Below are 17,072 nucleotides of genomic sequence, written 5' to 3' on the forward strand. Positions count from 1 at the left end.
CTGAATAATCAGGTGCAAGTAATGGGTTTTAATATATGAAAAAGGTCTAGGAGGCACACCCTGTCTCTGGCACCTACAATGGGCCACAAGCCTGCATTCCCTTGGCCACAGTATGAGAAATTCAACCCGGCTTAGACACAGGGTGTGGCAGCTGTTGTGTTTCTCTGTGTGTGGTGAGTGTCATATCTGTACCGAACAGGGATAGCTGAGTCTTCATCTTTCTCAGCTCCTATCTCTCCAGTGAAATGAACACCGGTTGGTCTCTTCCTCTCTGTCTCCCATGGCAGCCATGCTCTGTTGCAGAGAGAAGAGGATTGCCTGTTCCCTCCTAAAGGGAACCTCCTGTTTGCTTTCTGTGACCACTGTCTTAATGCCTCCCGTCAAAACCTGCTAGGTCTCCCTGGGGTCCAATCCCTCTGTATTTAATCTTCTGGCATCTCTATCTCACCTCATCAGGGAGGTGCGGAAGGCAGAAGAAAAGGAGATCCCTGAGGACTCAGTGGAGGAATGTGCCATCACTTGTTCAAATAGCTATGGCCCTTCTGAGTCCAATCAGCCTCACAAGAACTGCAAAGTCACATTTGAGGAAGACCAAATGGACTTGACTCTGCTTATAGACCGTGAATCGTCTCCTGATGTATGGCAGGATGCTCTAAACCTTGTCCCAGGTAGCCTCTATTTTCCTTGTGTCTCATACTTCTGTCTAGACTTCGGAAGTTCCATTGTGAGGACAGGCTATATACGTACATATTGGTTTACTCAGTAACGAGGATGGAACTAGGTGTGGTGACTCACACATATATTTGCAGCACTTTGGGAGGCCCAAGTGGGAGGATCATTTGAATTCAGGAGTTCAAGAGCAGGCTGGAGAATATGGTGAAACCCATCTTTACAATGAATACAAAACATTAGCCAGGCATGTTCCTTTGCCCTTATAGTCCCATCTGCTCAGGAGGCTTAGGTGTGAGGATTGGCTCAGATGATCCTCCCACACTCATTCACTTTTCTCAGGCTAGACTCTCTCTCCTTTTCATTGGCTTGTCTTAGCTGTTAATAAGAAGTCTCTGGCCAGGGTTGCTGGGCTCCCATCTGTATTCCCAGCACTTTGGGAGGACAAGGTGGGCAGATCACCTGAGGTCAGGAGTTCGAAAGCAGCCTGGCCAACATGGCGAAATTGCATCTCTACTAAAAATACAAAAAATAGCTGGCATGGTGGTTGGTGCCTGTAATTCCAGCTACTTGGGAGGCTGACGTATGAGAGTCGCTTGAACCCAGGAGGCAGAGGTTGCAGTGAGCTGAGATCGTGCCACCAGCCTGGGCGACACAGTGAGACTCCCCCTCAAACAAAACATAAAAAACCAAAACCAACCAACCAATCAAACAAAAAAAAATTAACGAAACAAAAAACAATCTCTTGAGCTACACAGAAACATTGGCCCCTCATGGGGTAAAAAGCTCAGAGCCCAGCCTTGCTTTATAGAAACTTCTAAGCAAGAAAAAAGTGGAAGTGTTTGTGTCCTGGTTTCAAGGTGACTGCGTAGCTCAGACACGTTGACTTAAAGGAGATCAAGAGTGGAGATGAGAAGAGTGAAACCAGGGAAACAGCATCTTCAAATCAGTGGACGAGGCTGTCCGTGACATCCCTCAGTTCTGATTCAACCTATTTGATTTCACCAGTTATTAACCCATCATGTGTTTGGACTTTTTCTCCCCAGTCCCTGGCTCCACCTCTTCTACCACAAACGTCAGCATGGTGGTATCTGCGGGCCCTTGGTCCAGTGAGAAGTCAGAGATGAATACTCTAGAAATCAGTGAGAAACTGCGCCCCGAGCGGGCAGAGAACAAACGTCAATTCATAAACACCAAGGAGAAATATCTTGTAACTCAAGTGGCCTACTTTTTGGCCAAGGGGCAGAACAGTTACAGTAAGTTCCCTAAGCTCACCATCACAAAAGTGATGAATGATGTCCTGTCTTCTCTCTGAGAAACTGAATTCTCTCTGCATCAGAAGTAATGTAATCCTTTCCGTACTTGTAGGAAAATAGAAATGGGTATTTTCACCTTTTGTTAAAGTTGGAAGAGAGAGGTACCAAAGTATTTCAAAACTTTCCATGTTTGCAGTCAGGTGGGGATGGGCCTAGAGTTAAAATCTCAGTGATGGTTTCAGACAGAGGCACAGAATGACCTGTTTTCTCCAAGAGGCTAAATCATGTTTTCAAGAATCCTCTCTGTACCGTATGAGATCTGGCAGAAAAATAACATCTAGTCTGTTGTTCTAAATGTCTTGGGCTAGTGAACTTTTATTCAGTTCAAGTTTCTGTTGAGTCCCAATAGGCCAAACTCTGTTCTAGGGACCCTGAGGGAAATTTGGTGATAGTACACAGTACCCGCTGTGAGGGGCGTCAAGAGGAGTCTGCTCCTAATAGAACCTGTGGTATCTATAACCGACAGCATCAAGAGCAGGGAGTAGGGGCCGTGCAAGGTGGCTCAGTCCTGTAATCCCAGCACTTTGGGAGGCTGAGGCAGCTGGATCACGAGGTCAGGAGTTTGAGACCAGCCTGGGCAACATGGAGAAACCCCATCTCTACTAAAATTACAAAAATTAGCTGGGCGTGGTGGTGGGCACCTGTAATCCCAGCTACTCGGGAGGCTGAGGCAGGAGAATCCTTTGAACCCAGGAGGCAGAGGTTGCAGTAAGCCAAGATCATGCCATTGCACTCCAGCCTGGGCGACAGGAGAGGACTCCTTAAAGAATAAACAAAAGGCAGAGAGTACCCTGGTGTGAGGGAAGTCCTACTTCCTGGGGAAGAGGCTTTTGTTCCTATAGAGGAAGAAAGATTGCACCTAAGAATGTGTGGAAGTAGCAGTGCAGTGTGCAGAGCAGGAACCCCTGGGCCTGTCACCTGGGCTCCATCCAAGTAGCTTGTCCTATCTGTCCCTCAGTTTCTCTTTCTTCGTCTCTAAATTTTGGAGGTTGAGATGCCATAAAGTCGGGAGACTCAAGAGTAAAGTGGTGGAAATCCCTGCCTAGAGCCTTGTACTGGGGACAGTTATATCCTTCAGATGGACCTGGCTCCTGCCCTGTAGGCAGTGACCACCGCTGTGTGTCCAGCTTTTCACTGAGGCCGGTGTGTCTGTCTTTTCTCAGACTATGAAGAGTGCAAAGACCTCCTAAAATCTATGCTGCGGGATGAGCTTCAGTTGAAGGAGGAGAAGCTTGCAGAGCAGCTCGGGCAAGCTGAGGAGCTCAGGTGAGGGGGCCCTATGCAGGCAGGTGGGCAGGTGTGTAAATCTCTGATGTACAGCCACTCGTCTGGGTGAAGCCAGAGCGAAGCTTGGTCTGGGGAAGGGCAAGAATTGCCATGGCAGGCTTACAACACACAAAGATTTATGAAACAGAGAACAAGGATAATAATAAGTTATGGGTTGCAGTTGTTTCTCAGAGCCTTGATTTCTCTTTTTCAAAGAAGTAATTGTTGAGGTGAGATTTGCATAACACAAAATTAACTGAAGGAGTGGGAACCACCCAGCAGCATTGAGTGTACTGAAAATGGTGCGCCATCACCACCCCACTTACCCTTAGTCAGAATCACCTCCTGACTGACTGCGGCTTCTCATCCTTTCGGTCAATCAGTGTTGCCTTCTGGAGCCTGTCATTCATTCCATCTTTCATCTTTTCAACTGGCCCCGTCTGCACGTGGCCTCATTTCTGTCCATGGCTTTGCATCTAGTGACTGCAAGGTGCACTATGTGTATTTTCACATGGAAATGTCCATGGCCAGAGTGAGGAACTGAAAGAATGAATGTCTTTTTGAAAGTGAATAAGGAAGACACCTACTTTTGTTTACAGAAGGGAAAGATGAATGGAACATCGTCGAGGATCTTACAGGAGCACTCTCTGGTATAGAGGAAGCCTGTAAACCATTTTTCATTCTTACTCTTGGCCACAGACATTTCTTTAAACATGTGCTGACCTTCTCCTTGGAGGTCTCCTTGAGGACATTGTCTCAGAAATCTCTGTCGCATTATTCGATCAGATCACTCACCCCTTTCCACTGTTCAATTTTCTCTACTATCTCACCTTAGGCAATATAAAGTCCTGGTTCAGTCTCAGGAACGAGAGCTGAGCCAGTTAAGGGAGAAGTTGCAGGAAGGGAGAGATGCCTCCCGCGCATTGAATCAGCATCTCCAGACCCTCCTCACTCCGGATGAGCCGCCCAACTCCCAGGGGCGGGACCTCCGAGAACAGCTGGCCGAGGGCTGTAGGCTGGCACAGCACCTCGTCCGAAAGCTCACCCCAGGTAAGGTTTCCATAGGATCTGATGACCCAAAACCCCAGGCTTAGGAGAGACTCCCGACCTCCATACTTTCACAATGACAGTTGTATCGGTGGTGTTTTTTCCCACTAAACATATGTGGCCCTTCCAGGACTTCCTGGGTGAGATCAGAGATGGGAAACCCATGGAGTTGGAGGTCACAGTATTGCAAATGTCCCTCCTTCCTTGGTGGAGATGGTCTTTGGAGCCAGAGGCAACATTTTTCTAGTTGTAGAGGAGAGGAAGGAGGCTGTGACAGGAGGGTTTTTGTTAAGAGTGAAAAGAGCTGTGGACTTAGAATGAAGGTTCCCAGGCTGTCTCTTTGGCAATGTTCTTAGTAACTGTCGGTGAGTGAGTGATTTATCTTTCTTGAGTTTCTCTCTCTCCATCAGAAAAGGCAGGCATGTTGTCTCTTGCAAGGCTCTGAAGCATCTAAATGTGGGAACAGTTAGGACTGCTTTTGAAAATGAGATGAAGCCCCTTGCCATGTGGTGTTGGAGAAGGCACTTGATGTGGGGGCATTTGGTGGTAGGAAGTGCTTCAGACTGGTGCACTCCCCATGGAGAGCATGTCCCTGAATAACACAGCAGAAGCCACATGGAAGGCCTGTGAAGTCTCCTGATGCATAGACAACTGTGGGGCCAGTTTTTCCGCTCCTAAGGGAAAGAATTAGGTTTGAAATGTGAACTGTGACAGGACACCAAGCCTGTGCCTGGGAATCAGATTTGTGGTGGGATGATGGAGACAGCTGCCAAAGTCCCGAGAGAGGCTGCACACGTCCCCAGTGATATGGGGAGCAAAGGGTCTTTTCAATATTTGGCCACATCTTGATGGTGGTCCTCCAGATCAGAAATGCATTGCCTGATGGATCAGGAAACCATGCCAGGGCATTTTGTTAAAGATAAAACATGAGAACTTTCAATTGAACGGTGACCCATGCCTAGATGTGCATGTCAGTGTGCACATTTGGCTGACTGTGCCTGCAGAATGTGAAGTGGGAAATATCTGAACGAACACTTCTGTATTTACAGAAAACGGTGAAGATGAGGATGAAGATGTGAACGTTGAGGAAACAGAGAAAGTACAGGAATCACGTGCCCCCAGGTAACACTAAATAATGAGGAGCAAGTAATGGGTTTTAACATAGGAAAAAGATGTAGGAGGCACACCCTGTCTGGCATCTAGGATGGGTCCAAAGCCTGCATTCCTTTGGCCACAGTATGTGAAATTCAACCCAGCTTAGACACAGGGTGTGGCAGCTGTTGTGTTTCTCTGTGTGTGGTGAGTGTCATATCTTTATGGAACAGGGATAGCTGAGTCTTCATCTTTCTCAGCTCCTATCTCTCCAGTGAAATGAACACCGGTTGGTCTCTTCCTCTCTGTCTGCCATGGCAGCCATGCTCTGTTGCAGAGAGAAGAGGATTGCCTGTTCCCTCTTAAGGGGAACCTCCTGTTTGCTTTCTGTGACCACAGTCTTAATGCCTTCTGTCAAAACCAGCTAGGGCTCCCTGGGGTCCGATCCCTCTGTGTTTAATCTTCTGACATCTCTCTCCCACCTGGCTCATCAGGGAGGTGCAGAAGGCTGAAGAGAAGGAAGAACCTGAGGACTCACTGGAGGAATATTCCATCGCTTGTTCAAATAGCCGCGGTCCTTGTGAGTCCAACCAGCCTCACAGCAACACCAAAATCACATTTGAGGAAGACCAAGTCAACTCACGTCTCATTGACTCATCCTCTCATGATGAATGGGAGAATGCTGTATCCATTATCCCAGGTAGCCTCTATTTTCCTTGTGTCTCATTCCTCTTTCTGTGCTGAGGAAGTATAACCCCGAAGACAGACTCTATACACACAAATTGGTTTACATAAAAATCTGCGATGGGATTCTAAACCCAGATATCAGGGAGGTTTTCTGTCCTTCTCAGCTCATGTCATGCCTTTGTCTCCCGGTCCCCAGTGTGAAGTTACTGGACCCCAGGCACGTGTGACAACCTCATAGTCACCTGAGTGTAGGAGGTGCATGGGAGGTAACTGTGAGGCTTCCTAGCTTCGATTCAGTATCTCTCGTCACCTGTGATTAAGTCATGTGTCCCTGAACAATGTCCATGGAGTTTCTATGCCTTTTGAAGGAGACTGGCAGCCTTGCCTTTGTATTTGGATATATTGCTCCCCAGGCTTCACTACTCTCAGCTTTAATCTTGATCTCTTTTAAGTCAGCTTGGTTAGCTGCACAGTCCCATTGAAATGTGGACGGAAACTTTTCTTGTTTAGTTTGCTGATACAGTTCCATAAAGCAAGGCTGGACCCTGGTTCTCCACCCCATCAATGCAATAGCTGATCCAATGTTTCTTTGTAGCATCATAGATTGTTGTTGTTGGTGACGGTGGTGGGATTTTTTTGGCGATGGAGTCTTGCTCACCCAGGGTGGAGTGCAGTGGCACCATCTTGGCTTGATGCAACCTCTGCCTCCCAGATTGAAGTGATTCTCCTGCCTCAGCATCTTGAGTAGCTGGTACCACAGATACACATAACCACATCTGGCTAATTTTTGTATTTTTCTTAGAGATGGGGTTTCCCCATATTGGCCAGGTTCATCTTGAACTCATGACCTCAAATGATTCACCTGCCTTGGCCTCCCGAATCACAGATTCTTTTTAAAGCAAGAGTTGTTAGAATGCGTCTATCAGTTGGGTTTCATGTACAGATGCCTCTGAACATTTAATGTCCATGGTACCTGATGAGATAAATCAGTATTGCAGCAATACTCCTAGAAAATTGTTCGACTAATTTTTGGAGATTTTGGGGGGAAAATTTTATTTTCTTTGCATAGACTCAGGCAGGGAATATGGCATTATAGTGTACCCACCGAGGGAAATTTTGGCCTGTGGGACTGGAAAGCAGGGTCATCTACTTCTCACCAGACTTAATCTAGACCACCCTAGAATATTCATGTCAGAATCCATGTTCTTGCCCTGAGAATAGTTGGGTCCTTGTGCTATGACTGGACAGTGATTTGGTCATATGTGAAGTGTGAATTGCTTAATGTGACCTGCTTCTCTGAATGTATTTACAGAAAATGAAAGTGATCGTGAAGAAGAGGAAGAAAAAGGGCCAGTGTCTCCCAGGTAATGCTGTGGAATTGTGAGCTGTGAATTCAGCAGTGACACCTAGGGATTGTAGATTTCGGGAAAACGAGGAAGCGATGAATAGAACTCTTTCTTTCATTCACTCAGCTACAAATTGTCCTTATTAACAATGTTGTGCATTATTTGTGGCACTTGTATTGGTTTTAATTTCATAGTCCTCTGAAGATAAGTACTTGCAATCAGTTTAGCCAGGTGAACTAGCCAAAGAGGGATATCTTGTTCATCTTTTCAAAAAACCAGCTCCTGGATTCATTGAGAGTTGTTGGTTTTTTTTTTTTTTTTTTGAGACGGAGTCTCGCTCTGTCACCCAGGCTGGAGTGCAGTGGCCGGATCTCAGCTCACTGCAAGCTCTGCCTCCTGGGTTTACACCATTCTCCTGCCTCAGCCTCCCGAGTAGCTGGAACTACAGGCGCCCGCCACCTCTCCCAGCTAGTTCTTTATATTTTTTTAGTAGAGACCGGGTTTCACCGTGTTAGCCAGGATGGTCTCGATCTCCTGACCTCATGATCTGCCCGTCTCGGCCTCCCAAAGTGCTGGGATTCCAGGCTTGAGCCACCATGCCTGGCCCATTGATTTTTTTGAAGGATTTTTTGTGTCTCTGTCTCCTTCAGTTCTGCTCTGATCTTAGTTATTTCTTGCCTTGTGCTAGCTTTTGAATTTGTTTGCTCTTGCTTCTCTAGTTGTTTTAATTGTGATTTTAAGGTGTTGATTTTAGATCTTTCCTTTCTCTTGTGGGCATTTAGTGCTAGAAATTTCCCTCTCCATACTGCTTTAAATGTGTCCCAGAGATTCTGGTATGTTGTGTCATTGTTCTCAATGGTTTCAAAGAACATCTTTATGTCTGCCTTCATTTCATTATTTACCCAGTAGTCATTCAGGAGCAGGCTGTTCAGTTTCCATGCAATTGTTCAATTTTGAGTGGGTTTCTTAATCCTGAGCTCTAATTTGATTGCACTGTGTTCTGAGAGACAGTTTGTTGTGATTTCTGTTGTTTTACATTTGCTGAGGAGTGCTTGACTTCCAACTATGTGGTCAATTTTGGAATAAGTGTGATGCGATGCTGAGAAGAATGTATATTCCATTGATTTTGGGTGGAGAGTTCTGTAGATGTCTATTAGGTCTGCTTGGTGCAGAGCTGAGTTTGCGTTCTGGATATCCTTGTTAGCATTCTGTCTCATTGATGTGTGTAATATTGACAGTGGGGTGTTAAAGTGTCCCATTATTGTTGTCTGGGAGTCTAAGTGTCTTTTTAGGTCTCTCAGGAGTTGTTTTATGAATCTAGGTGCTCCTGTATTGGGTGCATATATCTTTAGGATAGTTAGCTCTTCTTGTCAAATCGATCCCTTTACCATTATATAATGGTCTTCTTTGTCTCTTTGGATCTTTGATGGTTTAAAGTCTGTTTTGTCAGAGACTAGGATTGCAACCCCTGCTTTTTTTGCTTTCCATTTGCTTGGTAGGTGTTCCTCCATCCCTTCATTTTGAGCCTATGTGTGTCTCTGCACGTGAGATGCATCTCCTGAACACAGCACACTGATGGGTCTTGACCGTTTATCCAATTTTCCAGTCTGTGTCTTTTAATTGGGGCATTTAGCCTATTGACATTGAAGGTCAATATTGTCATGTGTGAATTTGATCCTGTCATTAAGATGTTAGCTGGTTATTTTGCCTGTTAGTTGATGCAGTTTCTTCCTAGCATCGATGGTCTTTACAATTTGACATGTTTTTGCAGTGGCTGGTACTGGTTATTCCTTTCCGTGTTTAGTGCTTCCTTCAGGAGCTCTTGTAAGGTAGGCCTGGTGGTGATAAAATCTCTCAGCATTTGATTGTGTGTGAAGGATTTGATTTCTCTTTCACTTATGAAGCTTAGGTTGGGTGGATATGAGATTCTGGGTTGAAAATTCTTTTCTTTAAGAATGTTAAGTATTGGCCCCCACTGTCTTCTGGCTTGTAGAGTTTGTGCAGACAGATGTGCTGTTAATCTGATGGGCTCCCCTTTGTGGGTAACCCGAGCTTTCTTTCTGGCTGCCCTTACCATTTTTTCCTTCATTTCCACCTTGGTAAATCTGACAATTATGTTTCTTGGGGTTAGTCTTCTCGAGGAGTATCTTTATGGTGTTCTCTGTATTTCCTGAATTTGAATGTTGGCCTGCCTTGCTGGGTTGGGGAAGTTCTCCCGGGTAATATCCTGAAGAGTGTTTTCCAGCTTGGTTCCATTCTCCCCATCACTTTCAGGTACACCAATCAAATGTAGATTTGTTCTTTTCACATAGTCCCATATTGCTTGGCAGCTTTGTTTGTTTCTTTTTACTCTTTTTTCTCTAAACTTTTCTTCTCACTTCATTTGGTTAATTTGATCTTCAATCACTGATATCCTTCCTTCCACTTGATCGATTCAGCTACTGAAGCTTGTGCATGTGTCATGTAGTTCTCATGCCATGGTTTTCAGCTCCATCAGGTCATTTAAGGTCTTCTCTACACTGTTTATTGTAGTTAGCCATTGGTCTAATCTTTTTTCAAGGTTTGTAGCTTCCTTGCGATGTTTTCGCACATCCTCCTTTAACTCGGAGAAGTTTGTTATTACCAACTTTCTGAAGCCTACTTCAGTCATCTCGTCAAAGTCATTCTCTGCCCTTTTTTGTTCCGTTGCTGGCGAGGATCTCTGATCCTTGGGAGGAGAAGGGGCGCTGTGGTTTTTAAAATTTTCAGCTTTTCTGCTCCGGTTTCTCCACCTCTTTGTGGTTTTCTCTCCCTTTGGTCTTTGATGCTGGTGACCTAGAGATGGGGTTTTGGAGTGGATGTCCTTTTTGTTGAAGTGGATGCTATTCCTTTCTGTTTGTTAGTTTTCTTGTTAACAGTGAGGTCCCTCAGGTGCAGGTCTGGTGGAGTTTGCTGGAGGTCCACTCCAGACCCTCAAACAGGGATTTCTTGGTGTTGCCTGTTCTGTCCCCTGCGTTTAAATCCAGGGAGAGAATGTACATATGCTTTCTGCTTATTTTTTGTTCGTATGTTTTCCAGTATTTGTGCAAGAAAAGAAACTGAAAAAATAAACATATTCTATCAAAATATTGGGAAAATGGGGCCCTTAGCACACAAGATCTGTGTCTGCACTGCCTCAAGAGCTCTGTTCACTTGAATGCTGTATGGAAAATTCAACGCAATTTATGCAAAGTCGTTGAAATCTTGTGTTAGTCTCTGTGCTGCAAGTCATGAGGGTAGTTTACAGGGAGAGTCGGGGTGCCCTACATTGGCTCATCTGTGGCAAGTGTACTGAGCACGTGCAGCCCATTTTTGGTCATTCCCCAGGGCAGTCACCCTCTGCCCTGCATTTAGAAGGATACTTTTATTTCTGTCAAAGGAAAACTGGCTTTGGTTTCTGTGACCACTCCATTCTGCCTCCCATCAGATCATCTGGGAGGTTTTGCTGTCTAATCTCTGTCGGTTAAATCTTCTGTCATCCCTGTCCTGCCTGTGTCATCAGGAATCTGCAGGAGTCTGAAGAGGGGGAAGCTCTCCAGGAATCCTGGGATGAAGGTTATTCGACTCCCTCAATTCCTCCTGACATGTCTGCCTCATACCAGTCTTACAGCAGCACCTTTCACTCATTAGAGGAACAGCAAGTCGACTTGGCTCTTGACGTGGGCAGTGAGTACTCCATTGTGAAGGTGATAAAGCTCCAGTTCATGTCCCAAGTAGACCCCGTAATCTTGGGGCTTTCCGCCCCTGGTTGGGCTGAGAGTTGCCATCACTGTGGGTTTAACCTATATATCAATGTAGATTTCAATCACTCTGGAGTCAAGTCTGAAGTACAGGCATGGCGTGGTTCAGTGAGCTTTAATATCTTGCTAGTCTCAGGCCATGCCAGTGCCACCCTAGACTGACTGTCAGGACATGGAACTCAAGGCAGGTGTGGCAAACTCACACCAAGCCATGCAGCACATGCCCAGGTGTTATCTGTCAGATCAGTTCATGTGAATTAAATGTGTCTTGCCAGCTACAAAGTTCCTCATGAGTTTTGTTCCCAAAGCATGTCTGTGCGGTTCTTTACCTGCCCGAGGCCAGTGTCACCCTTGTCTACCTCTGAATCGGAGATGTGACCCAGGTTTCACTGAATTTATCCCCATTTTCTGTGTCTTCTCAGTTGGCTTGTTACAGCTCATCTGTCCATCGTCTTGCTGGTATGTTTTCTAGATAAATGACTGACTTTTCACCCACAAAAGCCATAATAGCTGATGCTTCTGTGTAGAACCAAGTCTCGTTGTAACAAGAGCTGGAATATTACACCCCTACATGAAATCTCAGTGTCCACAATCTCATAAACTATCAAATCCTGGGTATTTGATGTGAGAAACCTGAATATTGCAGCATCTCTCCTACGAGGTGTTAGAAGTATTTGCCTAGAATCTATTGGGAAAGTCATTGCTCATTTGTGTACACAAACCTAGGACAGATCACATTGGGAAGATAACATTCCAAAAGAGAGGAATTTTGCCCAAGGCTCATGAAAGGAACCAAGTCAGTTCTCTCAAGACTTGACCTCATGCCTCTGGTTATGTTTCTCTCAAAGTCTTCTGTTCCCACACTGAGAAGACTGATGTCCCTGTGTTAGGATTGGACAGAGGAATGTTTCTGTGTGCAAGGAAGAACTGCTTCATGTAAGAGGCCCCATCTGAATTTATTTGCAGGACATTGGTGTGATGAAGTGAAAAAGGAGGACCAAGAGGCCACAGGTCCCAGGTGAGTCTGAGAAATTGTGGACAGTTCATTTGCTGTTGACACCTAGAGACGTCAAGTGCAGGGAAAACAGTACATGCTGAAAAGAGTGACTTTGCCTTATCAGACAAGTCTGAATTATGCCTACTAATATTGCTTTTGGTTTTCATTACAGTAAATATTTAGGTTTCCATTTTTTCCCACCCTTATCATTTACTAACCTACTGAAGGTTGACCATGCCTCAAAAGCTGTATTCTCATGGTGACTGCAGGGAAACTTGAGCACATTTTATGCAAAATTATTGAGCCCACTGTTTTCATGATCACTGTTCACTGTTCGTCCTGAGGGCACAAATACAAAGTGTTCTTTGACTGCCTCATCAGTGTGTCACCTGGCCGATTCACTGAGCTCTTACTCTCTCTGTCTATCTCTGTCTCGTGTGTGTGTGTGTGTGTGTGTGTGTGTGTGTGTGTGTGTGTTTCTTTCTCTTTCATCCTTTTCTACCTGGCCCTGATTGTGCCAACATTAAGGCAATAATCTGTTACCTCATTAATAGAGCTGTCCTTTTTCTTTCCAAACACTTCCTTATGTTACCTATGAAATCTAGCTGGGGCTGTGTGGTTTCTGATTCCCCCTGGCTTATTCTTTACTTTTCCTACTTTTCCAGGCTCAACAGGGAACTGCTGGATGAGAAAGAGCCTGAAGTCTTGCAGGACTCACTGGACAGATTTTATTCAACTCCTTGCGGGTATCTTGAACTGCCTGACTTATGCCAGCCCTACAGAAATGCCTTCTGCTCGTTGGAAGAAGAGCACTTTGGCTTGGCTCTTGATATGGACAGTGAGTTCCTTACTATGAAGGTGATAAGGCTCCACCTGGTCTTATCACTCCACCGATCTATCACTCCACCGATAGGGGTGATATTCCTGTTCCAAGTGACCCTTCTTGACCCGAGAGATGTCATTGCTGCTGGCAGGACCAATGGACACATATAGGTTGTAATGCAACTGTAGTTTCAGTTGGAAGCCCAGATATGAAATGGGTCAGTGAGCATGGCTCTATTCCTAGTCTCCAGTCATGCCTGTGGCAACCTGAGCCCACTCTCAGCACATTGGACCGAGGCAGATGTAAAAAATTCACAGAACTATGATTCGGACTCAACGTTTGTAGATTTCCTCCTTTATTCTAATTTCAGTGTCTTGCGACCATGAACGAGTTGGGAATTTGATGAGACAGGGCTGAATACAGCAGTTTTCCTCCCAGAAATCATCTGGGGCATTTTCTTTGAATTGATGGGAACAATAAGGCATAACTGTTTGCACAAACTTGGGATAAATGATTTTGGGATAACTGTCTACCAGAATAGGGACATTTGACCCTTGGTTCTGAGATGTAAATCACAGAATCTCTATCATGACCGGCTTTGAGGCCTCCTGCAGTGTATGTCTCACATTATCCTGTTCTCATGCTGAGGAGCCTGTGGTCCTTGTGTGGGGATTAGACAGTGGACTGTTATGGGTGTAGGTGAATTGGCTTATTTTGCCTGTCCCTGTCTGATTTTATTGCAGGAATTACAAAGGAAGAAGAGGAAGAAGACCAAGGCCCACCATGCCCCAGGTAACTCTGAGCAATTGACAACAGCGAATTCTGTGTTGACACCTGGAGACTCCTGGTTCGGGGAAAACAGAGCGGGCTGACATTATTGATTACATCTTTTCAACCAAGCCTGAATTATTCCTACTAAGATTGCTGTTGGTTTTCATTGCATTACATATTTAGGTTCCCATTTCTTCCTCCCCTTATCATTTACTAACCTACTGTAGGTAGACCATATCTCAAAAGCTCTATTCTCATGGTGACTACATGGAAACTTGAACACATTTGATGGAAAATTATTGATCACAGCCTTTTCATGATCACTGTATGCTGTGTGTCCTGAGGGCACTAACTCAGAGTGTCCTGTTACTCCCTCATCAGTGTGTCACCTGGACAACTCACCAAGTGCTCTCTGTCTCTCTCTCTGCCTCTGTTCTCTGTCTGTCTTTCTCTTTCATCCTTTTCCATTTGGCCCTGTTCTGTCCCAACATGAAGGCAATAATTTGTTACCTCATTCATGGATCTATCATTTTTCTTTCTTGACCACTTCCTTGTGCTACCCATGAAATCTAGTTGGGGCTCTGTTGTGTCTGATGTCTCCTGACTTATTCTTTACTTTTTCTACTTTTCCAGGCTCAGCAGAGAGCTGCTGGAGGTAGTAGAGCCTGAAGTCTTGCAGGACTCACTGGATAGATATTACTCGACTCCTTACAGTTATCTTGAGCTTCCCGATTCATGCCATCCCCAGGGAAGTTCCCTTTCCTCATTGGAGGAACAACACGTTGGCTTTTCTCTTGGCGTGGATGGTGAGTACCTTTCTCTGAAGCTGATGAGGATCCACTGAGTCTTCCGTATAGAGATCATATTCCTGTTCCAAGTGGCCGTTACTGAGCTGAGAGATGTCACTGCTGCAGTGAGGACCTATAGGCACATGTAGGTTCAATGAAACTCTAGTTCCACCTGGAAGCCCAGACATGGGATGGGTCAGTGAGCATGGCTCTCTCCCTAGTCTCAAGCCATGCCTGTGGCGCTCTGATTCTACTCTCAAGACATTGGACCTGGGCAGATGTGACAAATTCAGAGAACTATGATTTTGACTCAAGGGTTTCCAGATTTCCTTTCTCACTCTAATTTCAGTGTCTAAAATCCTCACAACCATGAACAATCTGAGGATTTGATGAGACAGGGCTGAATATTGCAGTTTTTCTCCTAGAAATCACTTGAGGGCATTTGCTTTAAATTGATTGGAAAAATATGGCATAACCATTTGCACAAACTTGGGACAAATGATATTGGGATAACGATCTACCAGAAAAGGGACATTTTACCCTTAGTTTCTGGGACAAAAACCAAGGAATCTCTATCATGACCAGCCTTCAGGCCTTCTGAAATATATCTCCCACAGTGTCTTACTCTTATGCTGAGGAGCCTTAGGTCCCTGTGTAAGGATTAGACAGTGGATTGTTATGTGTGTAGGAGAATCAGCTTCATGTGTCTGAATTTATTGCAGAAATTGAAAAGTACCAAGAAGGGGAAGAAGATCAAAACCCACCATGCCCCAGGTAACTTTCAGCAATTGTGGACGCTTAATTCTTTCTTAATACCTGGAGACGACAGATCCAGGGGAAAGCAGTGTGTTTGGTTTCATGTTTTCAACGAAAGCTGAATTACTCCTACTGACATTGCTGTTGGTTTTCATTGCAGTAGAGGTTTAGGTTTCCATTTCTTCCTCCCCTTATCATTGACTAATGTACCACAGGTTGACCATACCTCAAAAGCTGTACTCTCATGGCGACTGCATTGAATTTTAATCACATTTTATGGAAAACTATTGAGCTCACTCTTCATAATCACTGTTTGCTGTGTGTCATCCGGGCACTAACTCAGAGTGTCCTTTTACTCCCTTATCAGTGTGTCACCTGGCCAATTCACTCAGCTCGCTTTCTCTCTCTCTCTCTCTCTCTCTCTCTCTCTCTGTCTTTCTCTTTCATTGTTTTCTACCTGGCCCTGTTCTATCCCAACATAAAGGCAACAATGGTTTACCTCATTAAAAAGATCTATCCTTTTCCTTTTTTAACCACTTCCCTATGTGACCCCTGAAATCTAGTTGGGGCTCTGTGGTGTCTGATTTCCCCTGGCTGCTTCTTTAGTATCATCTCGTTTTCCAGGCTCAACGGGGTGCTGATGGAAGCAGAAGAGCCTGAAGTCTTGCAGGACTCACTGAATGGATGTTATTGGACTCCTTCAAGTTACTTTCAACTACCTGACTCATTCCAGCACTACACAAGTGGCTTTTACTCACTTGAGGAACAGCACGTCAACTTGGCCCTTGACGTGAACAATGGGTTTTTTACTTTGACGATGATAAGGTTCCACCTGGGCTTCCATATGGGAGTCATATTCCCACACTAAGCAGCCCTTCCTAAGCTGAGAGATGTCATTGCCGCAGGCAGGACTTACAGGCACATGTAGGTTTGAATGAAACTGTAGTTCCGTTTGGAATCCCAGACATAGGATAGGAAAGTGGGCAGAACTCTATTCCATTCTCAGACCATGCAGTGGCAACCTGTGCTCAGTCTGAAGACAGTGGACCCAAGTTAGGTGTGACACGTTCACATAACTCTGCAGCACGTGCCGGGAGTGAATGTGAGATACTCTGATTTGAACCAGGTATCTCTGGGTAGCTACAAAGTTCCTCAGGGATTTCATTTTACGGGCATGTCTCAGCTTCTATGCCTGCTCAAGGTCAGTGTCATCTTTGTGTTTAAGTCATCCAAAGGTGTTACCCTGGTTTCAATGAACCTCCCCCCATTCTTTGTATCTTCAGTGTTGGTTTGTTTTAGCTGATCCATCTGTAACACAGGAGGGATCCTTGGCTGAGGATTGTATTTCAGAACCACTGACTGCTCTTGACAATTGTTAACCCACTAGGCACCTTTGGTTAGAGAAGCCACAGTCCTTCAGCCTCCAATTGCTATCAATACTTAGGAAGACCACAGCTAGATGGACAAACAGTGTGGAGAGCCCTTAGCCCTGCTCCTCTCAATTCCATCCTGTAAAGAACAGGAGCCAGCAGCCGCTGGCAGGAGACAGCATGTCACCCGGGACTCTGCCGGTGCAGAATATGAACAATGCCATGTTCTTGCAGAAAACGCTTAGCCTGAGTTTCATAGGAGGTAATCACCGGACAACTGCAGAATGTAGAACACTGAGCAGGACGACTGGCCTGTCTCCTTCACACAGTCCATGTCACCACGAATCTCACAACAAAAAGGAGAAGAGATATTTTGGGTTCAAAGA

General features: G+C 45.2%; 1 protein-coding gene across 7 annotated transcripts in view; it reads left to right on the plus strand.

Moving 5' to 3' along the window:
• Positions 1 to 16,865, plus strand: part of LOC139364224 (NBPF family member NBPF3-like) — a 55,273-nt gene extending 38,408 nt beyond the window's left edge. For 4 of the 7 annotated variants that reach the window (XM_071099783.1, XM_071099794.1, XM_071099778.1 and 1 more), the window contains 14 exons: positions 457 to 668; positions 1,716 to 1,925; positions 3,149 to 3,251; positions 4,087 to 4,301; positions 5,348 to 5,420; positions 5,885 to 6,090; positions 7,390 to 7,441; positions 10,944 to 11,107; positions 12,148 to 12,199; positions 12,844 to 13,016; positions 13,745 to 13,793; positions 14,406 to 14,578; positions 15,283 to 15,334; positions 15,941 to 16,865. In XM_071099783.1, the coding sequence (XP_070955884.1) occupies positions 457 to 668; positions 1,716 to 1,925; positions 3,149 to 3,251; positions 4,087 to 4,301; positions 5,348 to 5,420; positions 5,885 to 6,090; positions 7,390 to 7,441; positions 10,944 to 11,107; positions 12,148 to 12,199; positions 12,844 to 13,016; positions 13,745 to 13,793; positions 14,406 to 14,578; positions 15,283 to 15,334; positions 15,941 to 16,184 (1,978 nt within the window). In that variant the 3' untranslated portion in view covers positions 16,185 to 16,865. The remainder of the gene's footprint in view (positions 1 to 456; positions 669 to 1,715; positions 1,926 to 3,148; positions 3,252 to 4,086; positions 4,302 to 5,347; positions 5,421 to 5,884; positions 6,091 to 7,389; positions 7,442 to 10,943; positions 11,108 to 12,147; positions 12,200 to 12,843; positions 13,017 to 13,744; positions 13,794 to 14,405; positions 14,579 to 15,282; positions 15,335 to 15,940) is intronic. The other 3 variants (XM_071099801.1, XM_071099803.1, XM_071099797.1) reach the window with 2 other exon arrangements.
• Positions 16,866 to 17,072: the final 207 nt, after the last annotated feature.

This window comes from Macaca nemestrina, chromosome 1 (genome assembly GCF_043159975.1).
Source record: "Macaca nemestrina isolate mMacNem1 chromosome 1, mMacNem.hap1, whole genome shotgun sequence".
Taxonomy (NCBI): domain Eukaryota; kingdom Metazoa; phylum Chordata; class Mammalia; order Primates; family Cercopithecidae; genus Macaca; species Macaca nemestrina.